Below are 18,695 nucleotides of genomic sequence, written 5' to 3'. Positions count from 1 at the left end.
CCACGACACATAAGTGAGTAACAGCAAAAGATAAATATGCGGACTAGAAGAACATATATTTTGTTCGTAGTTGCTGCCATAAAAACAGCGGGTGATGCTAGAAACCATGACAGCCAATGAACGGCAGTTGTAGCAGTATCTTAATAACAGCGAACGAATTCAACAAATATTAGGATATGGAAAATTTTTAATATCATAAATTTCAGAAGAGATGGCGAGGACATAGAAATAATTGTATTACTTAATCGAAATCCTTTTATGGCTTTATTTTAGGCTACGGTCACTATTGATGTATATTTAGTAAAGGAAAATACAAAATTTAGGTCAATATAGTAAAAATTAGATGATTTTTCTCAACGCATTTGATGGAACACAATTTTCAATACGGGCTCGTAAATTTGGCCGCGCTGACTCTGCACGGTTCCGAACTTCTTCTGTATGATTAAAATCTATAATTGCTTTCCGTCTCTCACTGGATAAAATCAAACTTGCTTCAATACTCTCGAATATCAATGGTATTTTGTAGTCGACATTTGACGTCTTTATTCTGTGCTGCAACGAAGCTTATAGATCGAATTAATGCTACGTCCCTTGAGATCTTATCTATACTATACCTACGACCGGAACACTGAAACAAATTTAATAATTACATTACAATGAATTGAAATACATTTTAAATATACATTATTGTTAAAAGCTACTTGAAAATGCAGAATGATGGTCTAAATGTAATATCTGGGAGACTCAGCGCTTCGAGGTATTACATTCGGAGTTAAAAGTTTGTTTGCAGCTTGTACCGAATCGGCACTTCAAACAAACCGAATCAATTTGTACCGATTTCAGCTTGTACCGAATCGCTTTGATATTTGAAAGAGTTTATGGTAAATTCGTAGGTAAATGCATACTTTCTTTAGCATAAAAAAGTATATATGTAAGAATGAGAGAAGTCTTTCAACAACTGATTCAAATCTATGCCCGAAAATTATTCGCACATTTCAATCACCGTTTTGCACTTCAAATCTTATGCATATTCGTTAAAATTTATATGTGTGAGTGTGTGTGTTTAAAAAATGGCACCACAAATCAAGATATTACCTAAATTAAATTTCATCTTCCATTAAAGAAAAATTCTCAAATCAGTAAGCCAAATACCGAATACACTTAAATGCACTTATGAAAAGACGTCAGTTCATATATAATAATTGCACTATTCATGTCAATATTGTATAGATGTTATCTCAAAATTCTATACGCGCTCGTTTATTTGGGTCCCGCAAACCTGAGCAAGGAAGCTCTGTGCTAATTATATAAAATTCCGGGGCGTCCGGTAGGAACCTATGAGCAAATTAAATATTGGTTTTGAAAACCGTAGAGTTTACCCGTCTGTTAAGTGCCCTTGAATTTCAAGTCACATATCAAAAGGTTTAGCTTCTAGAAGAGAGTTTTGCGCGGATACTTCCATAGAAGGTATTAGTTTCAACAGAGATGACTCTAACTAAATACGCATTTATTTTACAGGGAACTCGATTACGCTTTAAACTAAACTTCAATTCAAAGTAACCATGGTTAACAAGGCCCTTCTCATTGCATTTTTGCTAGCATCATTGATCGGTGAGTACGCATTTGTCATCAAACTGAATTAAAAATGACATAGCTGATTATTATCTTATAATATTCAAGTCACAGACATGTCTTTCTCAATAATCCCTCGATGAATATTAAAAAATGACATACGTGTGACACGACTCGTGAGGAGTCCTGTACACACTGTTTACGCAATAATCCCTCGATAAATTATATTTCTTCGCGGGAAAGAGTATTTAATATTGACTTAGAGTGGCAATATACATGTTGCGGTGGATGGCACTAGTGCCTATGCAGCTTCCAAATTGTAAACAAACTCACATACTAATTGATATTATGTTTTAAATTGGTATATTTGGAGCAGCCTATCAATATGTTTTTAATATTTTTCTGTTTCTATGACCACACTCAACTTGAATTTATTATGAGTTCCTCAACGTTTAAAAATTTCAGCAAGTCTATAGTTTTTGTCACTCTTTTTGAGAGTTGAATAACCTCTTATTCAAGTATTAATATTATTTATATTCTATATTCCAACGAATAATTAGCTTATAATTTCAATGGAATTAACGGAATGACGCGGAAAACTTCATAGGCTTTATGAACTTCTACATCTCGTCGCACTGTTAAGCATTGTATATTCTCAGGACCCACTATAATACTATTCAGATTTAAAAAAACTAGAAGTATTTTCATATCCAAGCCTCATGTCTAGTGATAGCTGACATTTTGCAATGACTGGTACTGAAAAATTATAACTTGCGCGTATAATAATAATAATAATAATAATAATTATATAAATAATAATATTAATAATGAATAATAATATAATAATAATAATAATCATAATAATAATACCAATAAAATAAGGATAATAAAATAATAATGTATGTAGAATAATTAAATAATTTCATGGCATACTAATGCAGTAGGTGGAGGCCGGAGCTTTGCACCGAGCATCGACATGCCGACCACAACCCCTGAGCCAACGTCCACCACGCCAGACCCTGAGACGCTGCCACACTTCCCTGACTCTACCGCCAACGCCTCCATCACCGTGACCGCGGGGCGTGGTGTGACAGTGTTGAGTGACAGTGTTGAGTGACAGTGTTGAGTGACAGTGTTGCGTGACAGTGTTGAGTGACAGTGTTGAGTGACACGATTGTGAGTACAATGGTACGTTTTTGTATTCGCATGTCTCAATAGTGTATACATTTCATTAGCAGACAAAATTAGTGATGTTTGTGTACAACTTGCATTTCATAAAATAATGGTGAAACTCTTGAAATTGTGTGAAGTGCAGCAATATTCCACATTCCTTGTTGAAGAATGACAATCAGATAGGATGGAAATATTTCATAGGCAAACACGATTAAATTAAAGAATAGAACTTAATAACATTACAGGGCAGTCATTAAAACCTGCAGAGCTTGAGTGCACAGCAGAAGCAAATCGAATTTCATCAGGTTCTCCTGAGTTCAACGAAAAAATTGCACTGTATTTAGAGATCTATGCCAAATAATATAGAGTGTGTGAAAACTTTCCTGAAATAATTCTTAATCAAATAGTAGGTAGAAAAATATCGATGGTGTCTTGTTGTGATTAGCTCAGCTTTCTGCAGTTCACTCAGTAATGATAATATTTTTACGTTGTTTAAATTTAATGCAAATATATAGTATGACGATTTATGTCACACGATTTTTGAGTTCAATGTTAGCAAGAGGGAAATATTCACGGAGGCTCTCGCACGCTGAAGGCTCCTTCGCTGCTGCCACGACGAGCATTTTTGGTAAGCCGTTAAGACTTGAGCGGGCATTGAGCCAGCAGAGGAGAGATTTAGGCATTGTTTATGGAACAGTTTACGTCCACCCGATGCTTATTTCCATCTATTTGCCTGCACCTCTGTTCGCTCCTAGGCTGATACTTTTTGTCCTTGAGGAATATTTCGATACCAAAGCAAATTTAAGCTCCGATTTATTATTTAATGGACATAATTTACCTTCGTCTTGGGGTAAAGGTCTTTTTAAAAATTGTTTGGCTAATTACTACTTACTAATTGCTTTTTTCAACCGCTAACTTCATAAAAATTGAAGTGCAAAGAGAAGTTTCCAGGGAGCCAAGCGAGAAGACTTGGCTGGATATAAAAAATACCGTTTCTTAGTTCACCGCATCCGTCACAAGGGAAACAATATGCATTATAATTCCGATGCATTCGGTCACATTCCAGGAGCCATGACAATCGTAGAATAATAGTCGTTGCCTCCATGATGTCTTCCCAGCATTTCTAAAGAGAGGGATGTTTTGACGACAGTTACACATGTTTGTAGCTCACATGAAAACTTTTCATAGAGCCTCGGAGAGGTCTTAGTCCCCTTTGAAGACGCGCTGGTGGTCTAGAATGGCTGGTGCCTAGAGTAGCTCTTTCGAGTTCATTGCTGAATTCTTAAGAGCCTTACTTGTCTCGGCTCGTATTGCGTTGGCGGCGCATAGCCTCAAGCAAGGAAAAGTTAACTATGCTACATGTTCTCCTTCACAGTGCTGCTGCAGGCTACAGACGCAAAATGAAAGGACATTCATGAGGGAAAGTGCTTTGAAACAACGTCAATTGAACTGTCAAAAAATCGCGGAACAATGATTATTTTCTGAAAGTAAAATGTTTTGAATGATGGGCTGTGGAAGAACATTGAGTGATTGTAGGATTAGTGGACTGCTGTGAAGAATTCAGTCTTAATTGTGTTACGAAATTTAAACCCTTTCTTTCACACAATTATTTCAGCATATCAAAGAAGTTTGGCACGATGGATGAGTTTAAAAAAAATGCCTGTATCCATCAACTCCATTGAAGATCATACCACGGATTTTTTGCCTAAAAACGCAGATTCTCTAGGAAGGATGTAGCTTAAAATGCAAATATTTTGATGGATCGCTGTTCCGTGAATTTCTATTGAAACTTTTTTTGGCACAAATTCTATAGTTAATTAATAGTGAATTTGTCGCCTTCGATGGCAGTGACATTGCGCTTTAAGGAAATTAGAAAGTCTTCATTTTCTTCACACACTTAAACTTTTTTAAAGCCATTTACTGTTACGGCAATAATTATCATAAGTTAGCCTGGATGTAAAGTGCTCTCCTTGATAAGGACTGTAGAGTACTAAGGAATAATAAATATCATAATGCATACTATATTTTCTAAAACATTATTTATAAATAGTAAAGTATCAAGTTTAGCGTTGATCGATTACGAAAATTTGCTTTTTAATATTTTTCGTTTCAGCCTCGACCACAAAACGCTTTGTTTATTAAACTTTGAGGTCATATTCAAACGCTAATTAGAACTTTGTGATATTATTTAAGATGTTTGATGGTAGAGTGCAATGTGTCGTGCATTTTACAGTAATACAGATAATTTTGATGCCCATTTAACGTGTGTTATCGTGACGTGCATTCATTCGGTTAAGCATTTCAACACTTTATTTATTTATATTTGTTTATAAAATATTCAAAACTCTAGGGTGAAAACTGGAATCTCCGATACATTTTTAATTTGTGAGAATGGGGAATGGGGAATGGGAATGTAAAAGTAAAGTATTAGCACACGGTCTGGTATATTACATTTGTTGTAGGTTAGTCTCGACAAATTTTATGCCTGATAATTGACATTTTTTGTTTATTAATAATGTTACTTTTCTATTTTAAATTCTATTTTTAGCAAAATATAACCTTAGTGGGTTTTGAAACATAATCACATGCCTTTATGGAGATAAACAGCAGGGATCATCATTGATCTGGAAAGTATAAATTATTTTAATAGACTATTTGTAGAATATTTAGATTTTCAAACAAATCATCCTTTTGTGCCTTTAAATCCTATAATGCGTGAAAATATTTTTGTTTAACTCAATTAATGGTACTTGTTTTAGGTGTCGTGGGTGAAGCGAGAGGACGACCAGCTTCATCTCATAACATTTGGCACCAACACCTACGTCAACAGCAAGAGGTCTGATATAGTCACACAAGTTCTCTGCAATTAGTTGGCTTGTTTCCTAAAATCGCAACTAATATTTGCATTTTTAAAAAAATTGTTTACAAAACTTGCATCGAAATACGTAATTTGACATGCCACAATAATAATTTGACACTTCTGCGAATTTTATCGTCGATGTATTAGGCTAAATTAAACCTTTCAATCTTGGACTGCCGCCGAGATAAATAGAAAAATAACCGGGGATAATTTCTCCTCAGTTAGGGAGCCACTGCTACTTATGACCGTATTTATTGCCTCATTTTAGCCACTCAAAAAGTCTTCATTATTATTCATAAATATTTGTCAAGAACCATTTTATTACGGCTCATATGTTTGCTTTTATGTTTAGAACTTTTAAGTACGGTTCACTTATTTGCATGTAAGCCTATAGCTTAAGTTCTTTATCAGACTAATATATATTTGCATTTTAGCCTAGAACTTTATATTACGTTAATATACCTGCATATTAGCTTAGAATTTTATATTACGGTAAAATACCCCGCATTATCTTAATAGTTTTTTTCCCGGTTAAGGTTTTCACTGTTCCACGACAACCCTGACTCGTGGGAGCTCGTCATCTCACCCGTGCTGGAGGAGGACGCCGGTGTCTACGTGTGCCAAGTCTCCATTCACCCGCCCATGAAAATTAGCATACGGCTCTACGTAACAGGTAATTCTGTAATTTGTCGTAAATATTGTAAAGTTTTCAATTGGGTGTTATGTGAAGACTTTAAATTATATACATAAATAAATATGATCAGAAAATTTAGTAAAAAATACTCTTACATTTACTATTCGCCAGTAATGAGACAAAATAATTTGAATGTGCAGACACTTTGAGAAATTCTAACAAATCAAGTGAACAGTTTTACGGCAGGGATTTTTATAATCTCCGAAATGTGAATAAATCAAAACTTGATTAAAGTTAAAATTTTACAATTTCGTCGAATTTATAATATTTATGCTTACTATCAACAAGCAAGATAAACTAAACCGTTAAATGATAAGTCTAGAATTCTGGATTGATATCTACGTTTAATTGCATGGTTACCCATTTGATAGTAAGTTACTCCAGCAATTATAAAAACAAATTATATACTCGAACTCTATTGCATGCACACAGCATTATTCAAACATGAATTTTCTCAACTTGGGCGAATGTCTTAATGATTTAAAGAACTTCTTGACAATCATTTTGTAACTGATAGCATTATCGAATAGAAATTCACTCGCAAAATTTTCAGTGTGTTTCATGTCTCTTTCCTGCTCATTTTTAAAAATCCCTGCAAATTTTTCCACGATTTAATGCGGCAAAAGATAATACGAAAGGCATTTCTTCGGCGATATATACCATTCATTTCATACTCTAGTTTGTAAAATGCGTTTTTTGAAGGATTTTAGATTTTTATCGATGTTATGAAAAATAGTTTACTCCCTGCGCTTCACAGCCTTTATGTTCTCATTCAATTTGTGTTATGTATATGTACCTTGGTATATGTTGGTTGTTTCTTTCCATCGATAATATACTGCTAAAATTGAAGATAACAAGCGCTAAATTACTGAAATACACACAAGAAATTCTGTCTTCATAAACAAAATTTCTAAAAATAGAATATAATTTAAAGTAAATAATAGCATTTGTTTCTACGTCAGTGCCGGTGGTGAGCATCATGGACGACCGTAACACGGCCATCCACGAGAAGTTCTACGAGGTTGGGTCTCGCGTGGAGCTCCAGTGTCGCGGCCACGCGCTGCCGCCCGACGCGCTGCCCTTCTGGTCTAAGATGGACGCGGGCAACCGCTTCACCGTCCTCGGCGATGACGTCACCAGCACCAACACCAGGTTCTCTGCACTTGTACATGTTTCTGTAATATGATCCGTATGCAAAAAAATATTCATGAGAAGTGATTTTTTATTGTACTTGTATTGACAATGATGTATCGCGATTAATGTAAATGTTATCAGCAACATCTAGAAAAAATTGCGACGTTTAAATTTGATAATGCACGTAGTTTTGTAATTTACTTAAGCTCAAATCCTAAATAATTATCTATTTTCTTCAATATTTCAATTGAAAATAACAGTATTAAGAAGTAAACAAACTTCCCTTTTCATTTCATCTCCGTTTGTTGAAGAGAGTAGACTTTCTTCATCTCAGGCGTTCTTAAAAAATTTCCTTAATTTGAATATCTAACTCGCCAGCTGGTCAGAGAACGAAGGCAGTGAAGGCAGTCCCGTGGTGCTGCTAAAGATCGCCGCCGCGTCCAAGAGCGACTCCGGCAACTACAGCTGCTCGGCCACAGACACCAAACCGGCGTACGTCCGAGTACACGTTGTGGAAGGTGAGCGAAATAACACTCGTGCTTATTAAAACTCTGATGAAAGAGCTGACATACATGAATCTAGAGGCTAATAGAAAACAATAAAAATAAATTATTATATATTACACTTCTGTTAGAGGCCAATGCTATTTCAGAAATTCCCTAGCTGAATTTATTTCAATTTTTCCTCAAGAGTCACGACCTAACGACACCAATAGACTATAAAATATATTTCAAGAGCACAATCCAAAGAAACCAAGAGGAACAATAGCGTATAAGTTCATTTTTGAATACAAAGCATGACTATACGCTAATTTCGCTCACATTTTGTTGTTAATTGGTAATATTTTGTTGCATATTTGGCAGGAGAAGATTCAGTGGCAATGCAGCACTCGACGAACGATTCGCTATCGGCGCGCGTGTCGCCCGGCCTGTTGTCGGTGCTGGTGATGTGGGCGCTGGTGGTGGTGCACTGCAGGGGCGGACTGCTGGGGTTTGATTGCATTTCCTGCTTAACTTCAAAGCTTCTATTTATGCTCGGAATGAGTTCACGGAATAATTGGACTTTGGATACGCTTTTTACTAATGAAGTTAATTTTTACTCTACGAACCACAATGAATTTGCTCAAGTATGTGATGAAAGTATAATTCATTTAAGTTTGTCAAGCATTTTCACGCGAATGTTTTCGCGTCGTATTACTCAGAGTAAAGATGAAGCACGTCTACCAAATAACTGGAATAAAGATGACAGTTCGCGTGCGCTACGCGAATTTGATGTCAAACTTCCTGTGTCTCGAGTGACGTACGACTTCATACACTCAAATACATTTAAATTTAATTCTGGAAGTCATTGCAATCTTCAGGATATGAAGACGAGCTTCCCTGCCAACGACGCTGATATTAATGTTGACTTTGATGACGCGAAGAACTTGCGTCGTGTCCACAGCTTGCCTCTATTCACGAGCCGCCCGTGTCATCTCCTGAGAAAATCACGCGTCCAATTTTTACGCGCAGATTGCATCTGAGTTCGAAACTTGTCCGAGTTACTGTGTGGAGGAACACGAGAAAGACTGTCTATTTAGTTACAAAAGTACGACGAATATTGTTGATGTAGTTGAAAAAAATAATTCTATTTGTGGTTTTGATTTTGTACGATTGTGAATTTAAACTAAGGATTCTCTTGAAAATATATGTGTGATTACTAATTGTGTATCGATGGTGTATTTATCTCAATCGTAAGTATTATTAAAGGATAAATGCTGAGCCAAAGCTTGCATCCATCGCAACATCGGTTGGAGAAGAAATTAGCGATTAAGTCGTCTGTAGATTTTATATATTCGATTCAGTTGTTCATGGCAGGAAATATGCAAACGTAAGTTAACCTATTTTGAAATTTAATTAAAAATTTATCAGGAAAATTGTGATATTTAATATGAAAGTTTGCGGATTAACTGAACATCCATTCCATGAAAATTATTTTAATACTTTCAATTAAAGCTCGAGAGTTTTATTCATACTCCATAGTATGACGACAAATCTATTCTTGTCAATATATCCACTCACTCGAGTGGAACGTACGAAATGAATTCGCTTGTTCTCATTCATTGTGCATTTATTAATTGTTCAAAAGGCATTTATTGAAATATGGAGTGAGATTAATCTAAGAATATCACTGAACAGTTAATTCTCAGGTTAATATGTACTCAGAATGTATAAAACCTGTGCAGGCATCTTTGAATTTGCTGAATTATGATGGTTTGGTGACTTTTATTGTCGCTATCCTTCAAATTTTGGCCTTTAACAGTGAAATTGTGATGTATTCTTATTATGTTGCTCAAATCGGGCGATGTTATTGCACTTTATTATTACAACACTCACGCACGCAAGCGACTTTAAAACTTAATTATACAAGCTTCGATCGAGTCTCTTTATATTATAAAAATCATAAATAATTTACCGCATGCACATCATGCGGTAAATTACTTTACTTTTACGCTTTACAAGAAATAGTCGAAAAGGTTGCAATTAAAAGGTTAATGGGGGCACAGAATGTCATTATTATTGAAACTTTGGAACTTATTACCAAGATCCTTCGTTTTGTTGCTAAATAAATAGAACAAATCTAAATGTTTGCTTTAATTCCCAATCTATATGTTCGTTTCAACTGCCAGTCTAAATATTTGGTCATTCTGCTTTGGTTGATTTTTTAAATGTTTAACTAAACAAAAGTTCGTGTTTTATTTGAGTGGATTTTGCCTGGACATTATTTTGGTATGAAATTATCTGAAATCTTATTTTAAGTAACATATTTGTTTAATGGTTTTGTATGAAATCATTCATGAGATCAAAATTTATTTGTCAGGAAAATTTTTAGCCGAAATGTACAATTTTGTCCCTTTAAATTTCGTTGGTGCGCTTCAGTTCATCGTTCCCGTAAATCTCACAAAAACATGTCTCCAGCGCTCATTATTATAATGAGATTTAAATCCTTTTTTGAAAGTAGCTCGAAGTTTATTCAAATATCCACAGTGTCTCAATTTCCGATGTTAATGATCACCGAATTTCCTCTCACGTAAGCCCTTAAGTCCGCATCGCCATTCGTCCGAAATTCGAAATTCCCCAACGTGCCATTTTTATATATTGGGAGAACTTTTACTGCTTTTAATCACCAAGAACGACTGCAATGTGCGAAATAAAATTCGTCTAAATTTACTAAGCCAAAGCAAGAACCGATAAATTTCCTGCCGAACACGTCGACGCCTGCAGCATAGTTTGATTCAAGAATTCTTATTCACTTGGATAAAAACTTTGGTTTATGACTTGAGAGGCGAAGCAATCAGACATTTTCAGGTTTAAATCAACCCTTAATGAAGAAAAGCTTCCTATCTTCATAAAAAACTAGTTTTACGTTCAAAAGTCGAAAGTTTTTAGCGGATAATTTCAGCAAAGAGCGGCAGTTATTCTCGCGAATAAAGGCATATTATTTATGTTTAGTGAGACAAATTTTTATTTAAAATTTAAATGGAATTGTTCAAGGCAATCGTAACGCGAATGACTAAAAATCAATTTTATTGTGAATAATAAATAAAATTTGAAGAGGCTTCACTCGATTGTCGCAAATATACCGTTGAAAATAAATGACGATATAAATACTCTTTAAAAAGAACATACGTTCAGCTAGAATTTGCTTCATTCCCGGACTGAACAATCGAAGAGTAAGTCCGAATGCCACGTAGACCCGAATTGATATGATGGCTGAATCAAGTTGCAAATCGAAGGAAGCGTCGAAATTATATGATGATGCAAATATAACTAGCCTTTATTTAATCCTAATTACCCATTAAAACCGCTTCACAGCAACGAAGCTGGTAAATCGGGACATGAATTTCTTAAATTTCTGCGAAATTCATCATGGAAAGAAAAAAGCGAGTTTATTAAGTATCATGTATTCTTATTCTGCATCTGCAATAAATTAGGTATCGTATTAGCCATGAAACTCATGTGCACTGCACGAGGTGCTAGTGTTGCGGCCAGTTGGATCTTCTAATAAATTCACAACGGAATTATAACAAACATAAAAAATTGAAAAACAAAGTGATTATGAGTGGGTAGTTGAGGTTGTATATATGTTTGTTATAATTGGATGAGAATTGCCGGCATTGTGTTCACTTTATTCATGTACATACAGAAATATCGAGCTGGTGAGCGAACGCGCGTCCCTAAAACGCGTCCCTCAAACGCACGTCCCTCAAACACGCGTCCCTCAAACGCGCGTCCCTCAAACGCGCGTCCCTCAAACGCGCGTCCCTCATACGCGCGTCCCTCAAACGCGCGTCCCTCAAACACGCGTCCCTCAAACACACGTCCCTCAAACACGCGTCCCTGAAATGGTCCCTCCGCTTCAGTAGACAAGAGGGCGTACAGCGACTCAATTATACGGCATCTAAAGAACAAGGCGAGGACAGGCACCAGGCTTCGTGCAAACACTTATGAAGAACAATGAAGTCTTTTGAGGCCTCCACTCAGAGTTATGAGTGACACATGGCCAAATAAAGATGCACTTTTTGCCCGTGTGTAAGTCATCCAAACCCAGTTTTCCTCGGGAACAGAGCGTATCAGTGCTACAGGTAAAAAGTGTGTCACTATTTGGACATTATGACCCATCCATTTTACTGGGTGTTTATTAAACTCTCATTCCAATTACGCGTATGGAATACAATACTTAAGTTCACGAATAACCTGTCATGATGAGTTTGCCATGAAGCCAAGTGAACCTGGTGAACGAACAGATTTGTTTTATAATGTGAAGGGAGAAATGTCGAAAGTTGATTTATCTTGCTATTGGAATTTAAGATCTTAAGTTTCTGCAGATGAAAATCATCGTTCACAGTTGACGTTTTTCAAAGATAAGCTATATAAATCGGAATTTCAAATAATTCTGTCACTAAAGTAAATTTTATGGTCCAGAGACCTTACGATCGTCTAGAGTAATTCGAGAAAGTGACACAGATTGGTTTTTCTGTGTAACAGATTTAACAAAGTCGCTTTCGTTCGCTTTAAAACAAATTCGTCGAATTCAATCGAGGTATCAAGCTCCTGCGCGACTCGAAGGCTCGGAGGGGAATGCTTTATAGGGAACAAAGAACCACAATTTCAGCAGAGTTTTCGTCTTGATATTGGCCAACTTGATTGGACTGGACGGAGCTCCTTTCTCGCACTCGATAAAATGTCACGTCCACGATTCTTAGTTAAGAAAGAATCGTTCAATTAATTTGGAACGTGATCATTCCTTGGCATTAGAGAATGGCTGCATGTATATAGATTTGTATATAGATTTATATAGATTTTTATTCACACCAGATGTTCCTTTTGACGCACTTTTCAGAAAGTTAGAGGAACATATTGGGTATTCTCCTTTAGATTTGATAGGGAAATTTAGATCAAATGAAACAGATTTTTTGAATGATATATGTACAATTATGACACATGATAATTTAAATATATTCTTCGTTTATGGAAACTTTATATTGTGGCAATTCATCATAATCGGGGATGTAATTCTATAATGAGATGAAAATTATTTTAGGAGATCAATTTTCATTTCACAGGAGCTGCACGACTGTCAAGAGAAAAAATGCTGGTGCGTGAGGACGCTACAAATGTGGTCGCAGAGGTGGCAGACAGTGGAAAAAAACACAGTACATTATTTCTGTACACGTTTTTTACTTGAGTACAGCAAAGCCTCGGTTCCAGCGCAGACTCTTCTGCAGTGCCATCGTTCTTCACACAAGCTATGGTGGCACGTGAGAAATAAGAGTTCAATATGAAGTATTATAGTGCAGGCGTTCCTCACACCACCTATGGCGGCATGTGAGAAATTAGAGTACAATATGAGGTATTGTAGTGCAGAAGTTCACAGCTCAGTGTGCAGTGACCATCCGCAACAATGTCGTCCTGCCGGCAACAACGACCCAAAGTTTGGTGTTACAACGGGCAGTGCTTGGCTGGTGAGAGGCTGCGATGGAGAGAGGGCAGTTGAGAGGTGATGAGGGACGATTTTAGATTGTCCATGAAGAGTAACGGTGTTGATGGCGAAAATAAAACTGGATTAACAGGAAATTGAATGGGAAATAGTGATGACTGCAATACGGAATTCTGTTAGAAAACCTCTTATGTCACTATGGAAAGCGATGAAAAGTAATTTACTCGTATTAATTTTGTTCAGAACTGGTTAAAGATAGTTAATGCTTACATCAATAATTTGAAGAATGACAATGACAAGCTTGCTGACAGACTTGTATTTTAACTCGAGTGCGCATTAGTACCGAGCCATGATCCGCCACAAATCTAGTAGCGTGAAGGCCAGTAGCGTGTAGGCCAGTAGCGTATAGGCTAGTAGCGTGTAGGACAGTAGCGTGTAGGACAGTAGCGTGTAGGCCAGTAGTGTGTAGGACAGTAGCGTGTAGACCGGACGCGTGTAGGCTAGTAGCGTGAAGGCCAGTAGCGTGAAGGCAAGTAGCGTGTAGGCCAGTAGCGTATAGGATAGTAGCGTGTAGGCCAATAGCGTATAGGCCAGTAGCGTGTAGACCGGTAGCGTGTAGGCCGGTAGCGTGTAGGCCAGTAGCGTGAAAGCCGATAGCGTGTATGCCGATAGCGTATAGGCCAGGAGCGTGTAGGCCAATAGCGTGCAGGACAGTAGCGTGTAGGCCAGTATCGTATAGGCCGGTAGCGTGTAGGCCAGTAGCGTGTAGGCCATTTAATAACCGAGCCACGGCCAGAGTACAGACTCTTCGTGAGGGATCACTGTCCGTGGTAGGACCGAGGCTCTTTAATGCCTTGTCAAAAGCGCTGAGAGGAGGGGAGTTCACCCTTGCAACATTCAAGAGACAACTGGACAAGTGGTTGAGAAAGATACCAGACTGTCCAGTAATGGGAAACTACCATCAGCAAGTGACAAGCAACAGCATCTTGCATCAGCGTGCCCAAATGAGGGCAAATAGACGGAACACGTCCAACGTTACATCCGACGACGACTCGGAGACGGAGGACGACGAAGGCGGCGCATCAGCGTGACCGGGGACTAGGAAGTCCCGAACTCATCATAAGGTCATAAGGTAAGGTGTAGGCTAGTAGCGTGAAGGCCAGTAGAGTGAAGGCCAGTAGAGTGAAGGCCAGTAGCGTGTAGGCAAGTAGCGTGTAGGCCGTTAGCGTGTAGGCTAGTAGCGTGAAGGCCAGTAGAGTGAAGCCCAGTAGCGTGTAGGCCAGTAGCGTGTAGGCTAGTAGCGTGAAGGCCAGTACCTGTCTCTTATACACATCTAGATGTGTATAAGAGACAGGTGTAGGCCAGTAGCGTGTAGGCAAGTAGCGTGTAGGCCAGCAACGTGTAGGCCAGTTGCGTGTAGGCCAGTAGCATGTAGGCCAGTTGCGTGTAGGCCAGTAGCATGTAGGCCAGTAGCGTGTAGGCTCGTAATTAATGTTTCGGTGTTGCATTGAGTCCACAGGGCGGCCTTCATGAAGGCAGCGTCCGTAATAAATAGCCGCGCTCACTTTTACGCTGCTTCGTTGAGGCGCAAAAGGCAGCGAAGACAAATACGTTCATGCCGACGGCCTCGGGAGCCGTGGTATGCTCATCAATTCTCCTGATCTAGTCAAAATCTCGGATAAACTCAGAAACCTTACTTAATTATTCAGGAATCCTTAATTTTGAAAGAAGATTACCATAGGTTTATCGAAGCTCTGCTTATCTTGCTACAGCAAACGCCACTTGGGGTCAAATTTAACAAATTTGTTTTCGAATCGGGAAATTCGAATTTTGTTCTGATTTTTGAAATCTAACGTTTAATTACGAAATTGAACAGGGCTGATAATGTATTTTCATAATAACGTTGTATTACATTCCTTTTGTATACCGCAAATGAATATATGAAGGATTTCGATTTAAATGCTGTTTTACCCGATAAGCTTCTTTTGAATTAACGTTATCTTGAGATATTCCTTGAGATATCCCCCATATTGTCAAATTATCTCCGGTATTTTATCTAAACTTCAAGTACATGTAGTAGTAACATAAGTCAAATTTTATTTTTGAAGCTATAATCTCAATTAGCCTTCAAAAAAATACTGAGAACGTTGTCTATACTTATTATTGGATCTTCGATAAGCTAGAAGGTGCATTTAATATTGCAATAAAATTGTAAATGAAAACCTTCGAATATGTTCTACGTACGTAGGAGTACTGTTGTCTCCCGATCAACCTCAAGTTGTTGTAAACTTTAGTGCGATAAAACAAACTTGCATCAACTTGCGTCTTCTTGTAGCGTGGGAATTGCCTACAAAACCTAAAAGTTTACGCAACGCTTTCACGAACTTGCCATCATGAAGTTGTCATCATGAAGTTGCCGTTATGAAGTTGCCATCATAAAGTTGTCATCATGAAGTTGCCTTCATGAAGTTACCATCATGAAGTTACTATCATGAAGTTGCCTTCATAAAGTTACTATCATGAAGTAGCCATAATGAAGTTGCCTTCATGAAGTGTCCTTCATAAAGTTGCCTTCATAAAGTTGCCTTCATAAAGTTGCCTTCATAAAGGTTTCCTTCATGAAGTTGCCCTCATAAAAGTTTTTCTTCATAAATTTGCCTTCATAAAGTTGCCTTCATGAAGTTGCCTTCGTAAAGTTGCTCTGGCGCCTAAACTTAGATGACAACAAGGCACTGCAGGGCCGACTTGCCCAAACTTTAGCCGAAAATTTCCCTTCAAGTCTCCGGGAATGGGGCAGGACTATATATATACGGCGTTTTTTTGTGTGAGCTGGAAAATGGATACAAGTATTTTATGGAATAATTCATCGCTTATTTAGCCTTACTTAAGTTTAAGTTTGATTTTATTGTTTGAAATGCTAAAAGATTTTGAACGCAAACGCAGTTCAGATTTAGGGAATAGATTTTAATTTACAATACATGTGCCCGTTAAAATTGTGAAGCTTTAACTTGAAAGGTCCGCTTTCGTTCAATTCGAGTTAAATGTAGAAATGTAAATGTGTATTAATATTGTGAATGGTCCTGCTGGAATTAGAGCTTTTCAGTTGCAGAAGTTTTTAGTTTAGTATTGCTTGGTATCCATTAAATTACAAAAAAAAAAATTTGATAGATATTGTCGATTCAGGGTAACTACAGCTATGAGATTTAAGGTAATATCAGATATGATATGCATGGGGGTGCCGGCTGAACGATATAGGAAGATAATTTCGAATAAATGATTCAGTTTATTTCGGTAAGATCAAGATTCAAGAAGCGTCAAACACAAACGTTCCAAGTAGTTCAAAGGGTCTTCAAACATCCATGTACTCGTACTTCAGCTTACCAATGGGCTACACTCGATTGAACTTCCCAAGAAAATCTAATGTAACACGAATTGTTTTTTTGAGAATTTGCCTTGAGGACAAATTAGAACACGCATAACGGCATTATAGGTACAAAATAATATTGATCTAATTGAAATATAAACACTTGAGAAGACTTATTACATTGTATGTTGCAAATATAGAAAACATAATTTGCGGTATGGACTTGACAGACGCACTTCTCCTGGAGGTCTTAGACACGAAGCAGTGAATGAGTTCAGGGAGCCCAGTTTATTTATAATTAAAGAGGGCCCTTATATGCGTGATAGAATGATAATAATAACTGTATAGCTCATAGTCATGGAAAAGTCATAGTCATAGAAAATAATCAGAAATAAAAAATTTTAAATTAGCATCCTGCCAAATGAAGCAGCCTGGATCAGCAGCAGCCGTGCGCAAAAGTTGAAGAGTTTCAAGCAGAACTTTAAAGGCTAAAATAAATTTTTCATGAGCGAAAGCGTAAAGAATATTTTACGACTAGACTGTGTAAGAGATGACGGGGATGCGCATAGAGCAATTTTAGATTAAGGCTCGCTATTGTTGCATAAACAGCGAACAGCTACCAAACAGCAGCAGCAGCAACAATAGCACTCGCTATTGTTGCATTAAGGCTCGCTATTGTTGCATAAATCGCAGTTGCTGAGCTTAGGTTTGAATTTCTGGATTGGAAGAAAATTTGCTATCTTGAATTTACTTACTTGAGTCAAACATAAAGTCTTCTGGAAGTATGCGAGTTGCGGCTTCCATTTGTCTTTGGGAGGCTGATCTTTGAGAAAATCGCTTGCTGATCAAATGTTCAGTTTATGATGATTTCTTACACCACTAGGTTTAGAGGATAAAGGTATTATCGATAACTATAATAGTAATTGAGTTTCTGCTAGGCAATATGAGAAGTCCGACTATGTTCAAAGGCTGTTGACAAAATTTGCATGGCAAGTCTAGATTTATAATTTTTACCGTGCATCTTCTTTTAACATTATGCCTAACTGAGCGTTTCAAAGTGAGAATCACTGAATGATATGTAAAAAAATAATAATTTAGGTCAATATGGAGCTAAAAAATGGCGTATAAAAAACAGTTAATACAGTTAATCATGCAATAGTAACTATTACTTAACAATTATTTTTATCAACTAACTATTAACAATTTTTAACTTCATACAGTTAATCACTGCAACATTTGAGCGCCTCGTTGAGCATCTATGTGTATGAGAGTTTCAACTACGCATTTGTGTGGATGGTGAATAAAGAAAATATTGCCACCATCTATGTCTCCTAGCTGTTATTTTCGTCCAACAACCGGAGTTTGAAGTTTTGTCTCTAAAACTGAACTTTCTTCAGTTAAAAGATTAAAACTAAAAAAAAAGTTAAAACTAAATTTTGACTTCAGCAATTTACTTCTGAAAATATTTGTAACTTCTATATAAACTATCAATATGTTGAATTGATAACCTAGTCTAACTTCTACTGTGGGCCACAAAAACTCGTCGGTAACTGAAGGAAATTATCTTCATGTACTTTTAATCTGCTTCACATAAATTGCTCTCATTGAAATTGAGTTACACTGCAACTGCTCGAAAATTCGCTCTGCAAATAACTAAATCATTCTTAGTAACTTAGTTCTGATGATGTGTTAAGTTTGCAATATGATTTTTCTCCCGAATCTAGATCGGAAAAGAGAATTGCCATTTACACACTATACGAGGGGGAAATGATAATCTATAGATAATACTCCTGAAATTTTAGAATATTTTCAGCTTCAGCGCTCTGACCTGCCTTCCACAAAGAAGTTATTTCATGGAAGCTTCTGATGAGACAGCGTGAAGCAAATGAAGCTTTAACCGGCTTCAGTAAAGCTCTGGC

General features: G+C 37.1%; 1 protein-coding gene across 1 annotated transcript; it reads left to right on the top strand.

Moving 5' to 3' along the window:
• The first annotated feature begins 1,516 nt into the window (after positions 1-1,516).
• Positions 1,517-10,051, top strand: LOC108677258. The gene is made up of 7 exons (XM_018165461.2): positions 1,517-1,611; positions 2,514-2,641; positions 5,505-5,581; positions 6,142-6,278; positions 7,262-7,451; positions 7,812-7,951; positions 8,297-10,051. The coding sequence occupies exons 1-7, from the start codon at positions 1,563-1,565 to the stop codon at positions 8,953-8,955; spliced, it is 1,380 nt and encodes a 459-aa protein (XP_018020950.2). The 5' UTR covers positions 1,517-1,562; the 3' UTR covers positions 8,956-10,051.
• Positions 10,052-18,695: the final 8,644 nt, after the last annotated feature.

Source organism: Hyalella azteca, unplaced genomic scaffold (assembly GCF_000764305.2).
Source record: "Hyalella azteca isolate HAZT.00-mixed unplaced genomic scaffold, Hazt_2.0.2 contig4936, whole genome shotgun sequence".
NCBI classification, from domain to species: Eukaryota; Metazoa; Arthropoda; class Malacostraca; order Amphipoda; family Hyalellidae; genus Hyalella; species Hyalella azteca.
The sequence above is the reverse complement of the archived record's forward strand: the minus strand, read 5'-3'. Positions and strand labels throughout refer to the sequence as shown.

Bases quoted from the DNA above. Each gene is read 5' to 3' on its own strand.
- LOC108677258 (XM_018165461.2), top strand. From the start codon at position 1,563: ATGGTTAACAAGGCCCTTCTCATTGCATTTTTGCTAGCATCATTGATC. The intron at 1,612-2,513 runs GTGAGTACGCAT...ATACTAATGCAG, and splicing joins TTTGCTAGCATCATTGATCG to TAGGTGGAGGCCGGAGCTTT. The intron at 7,452-7,811 runs GTTCTCTGCACT...CTAACTCGCCAG, and splicing joins GTCACCAGCACCAACACCAG to CTGGTCAGAGAACGAAGGCA.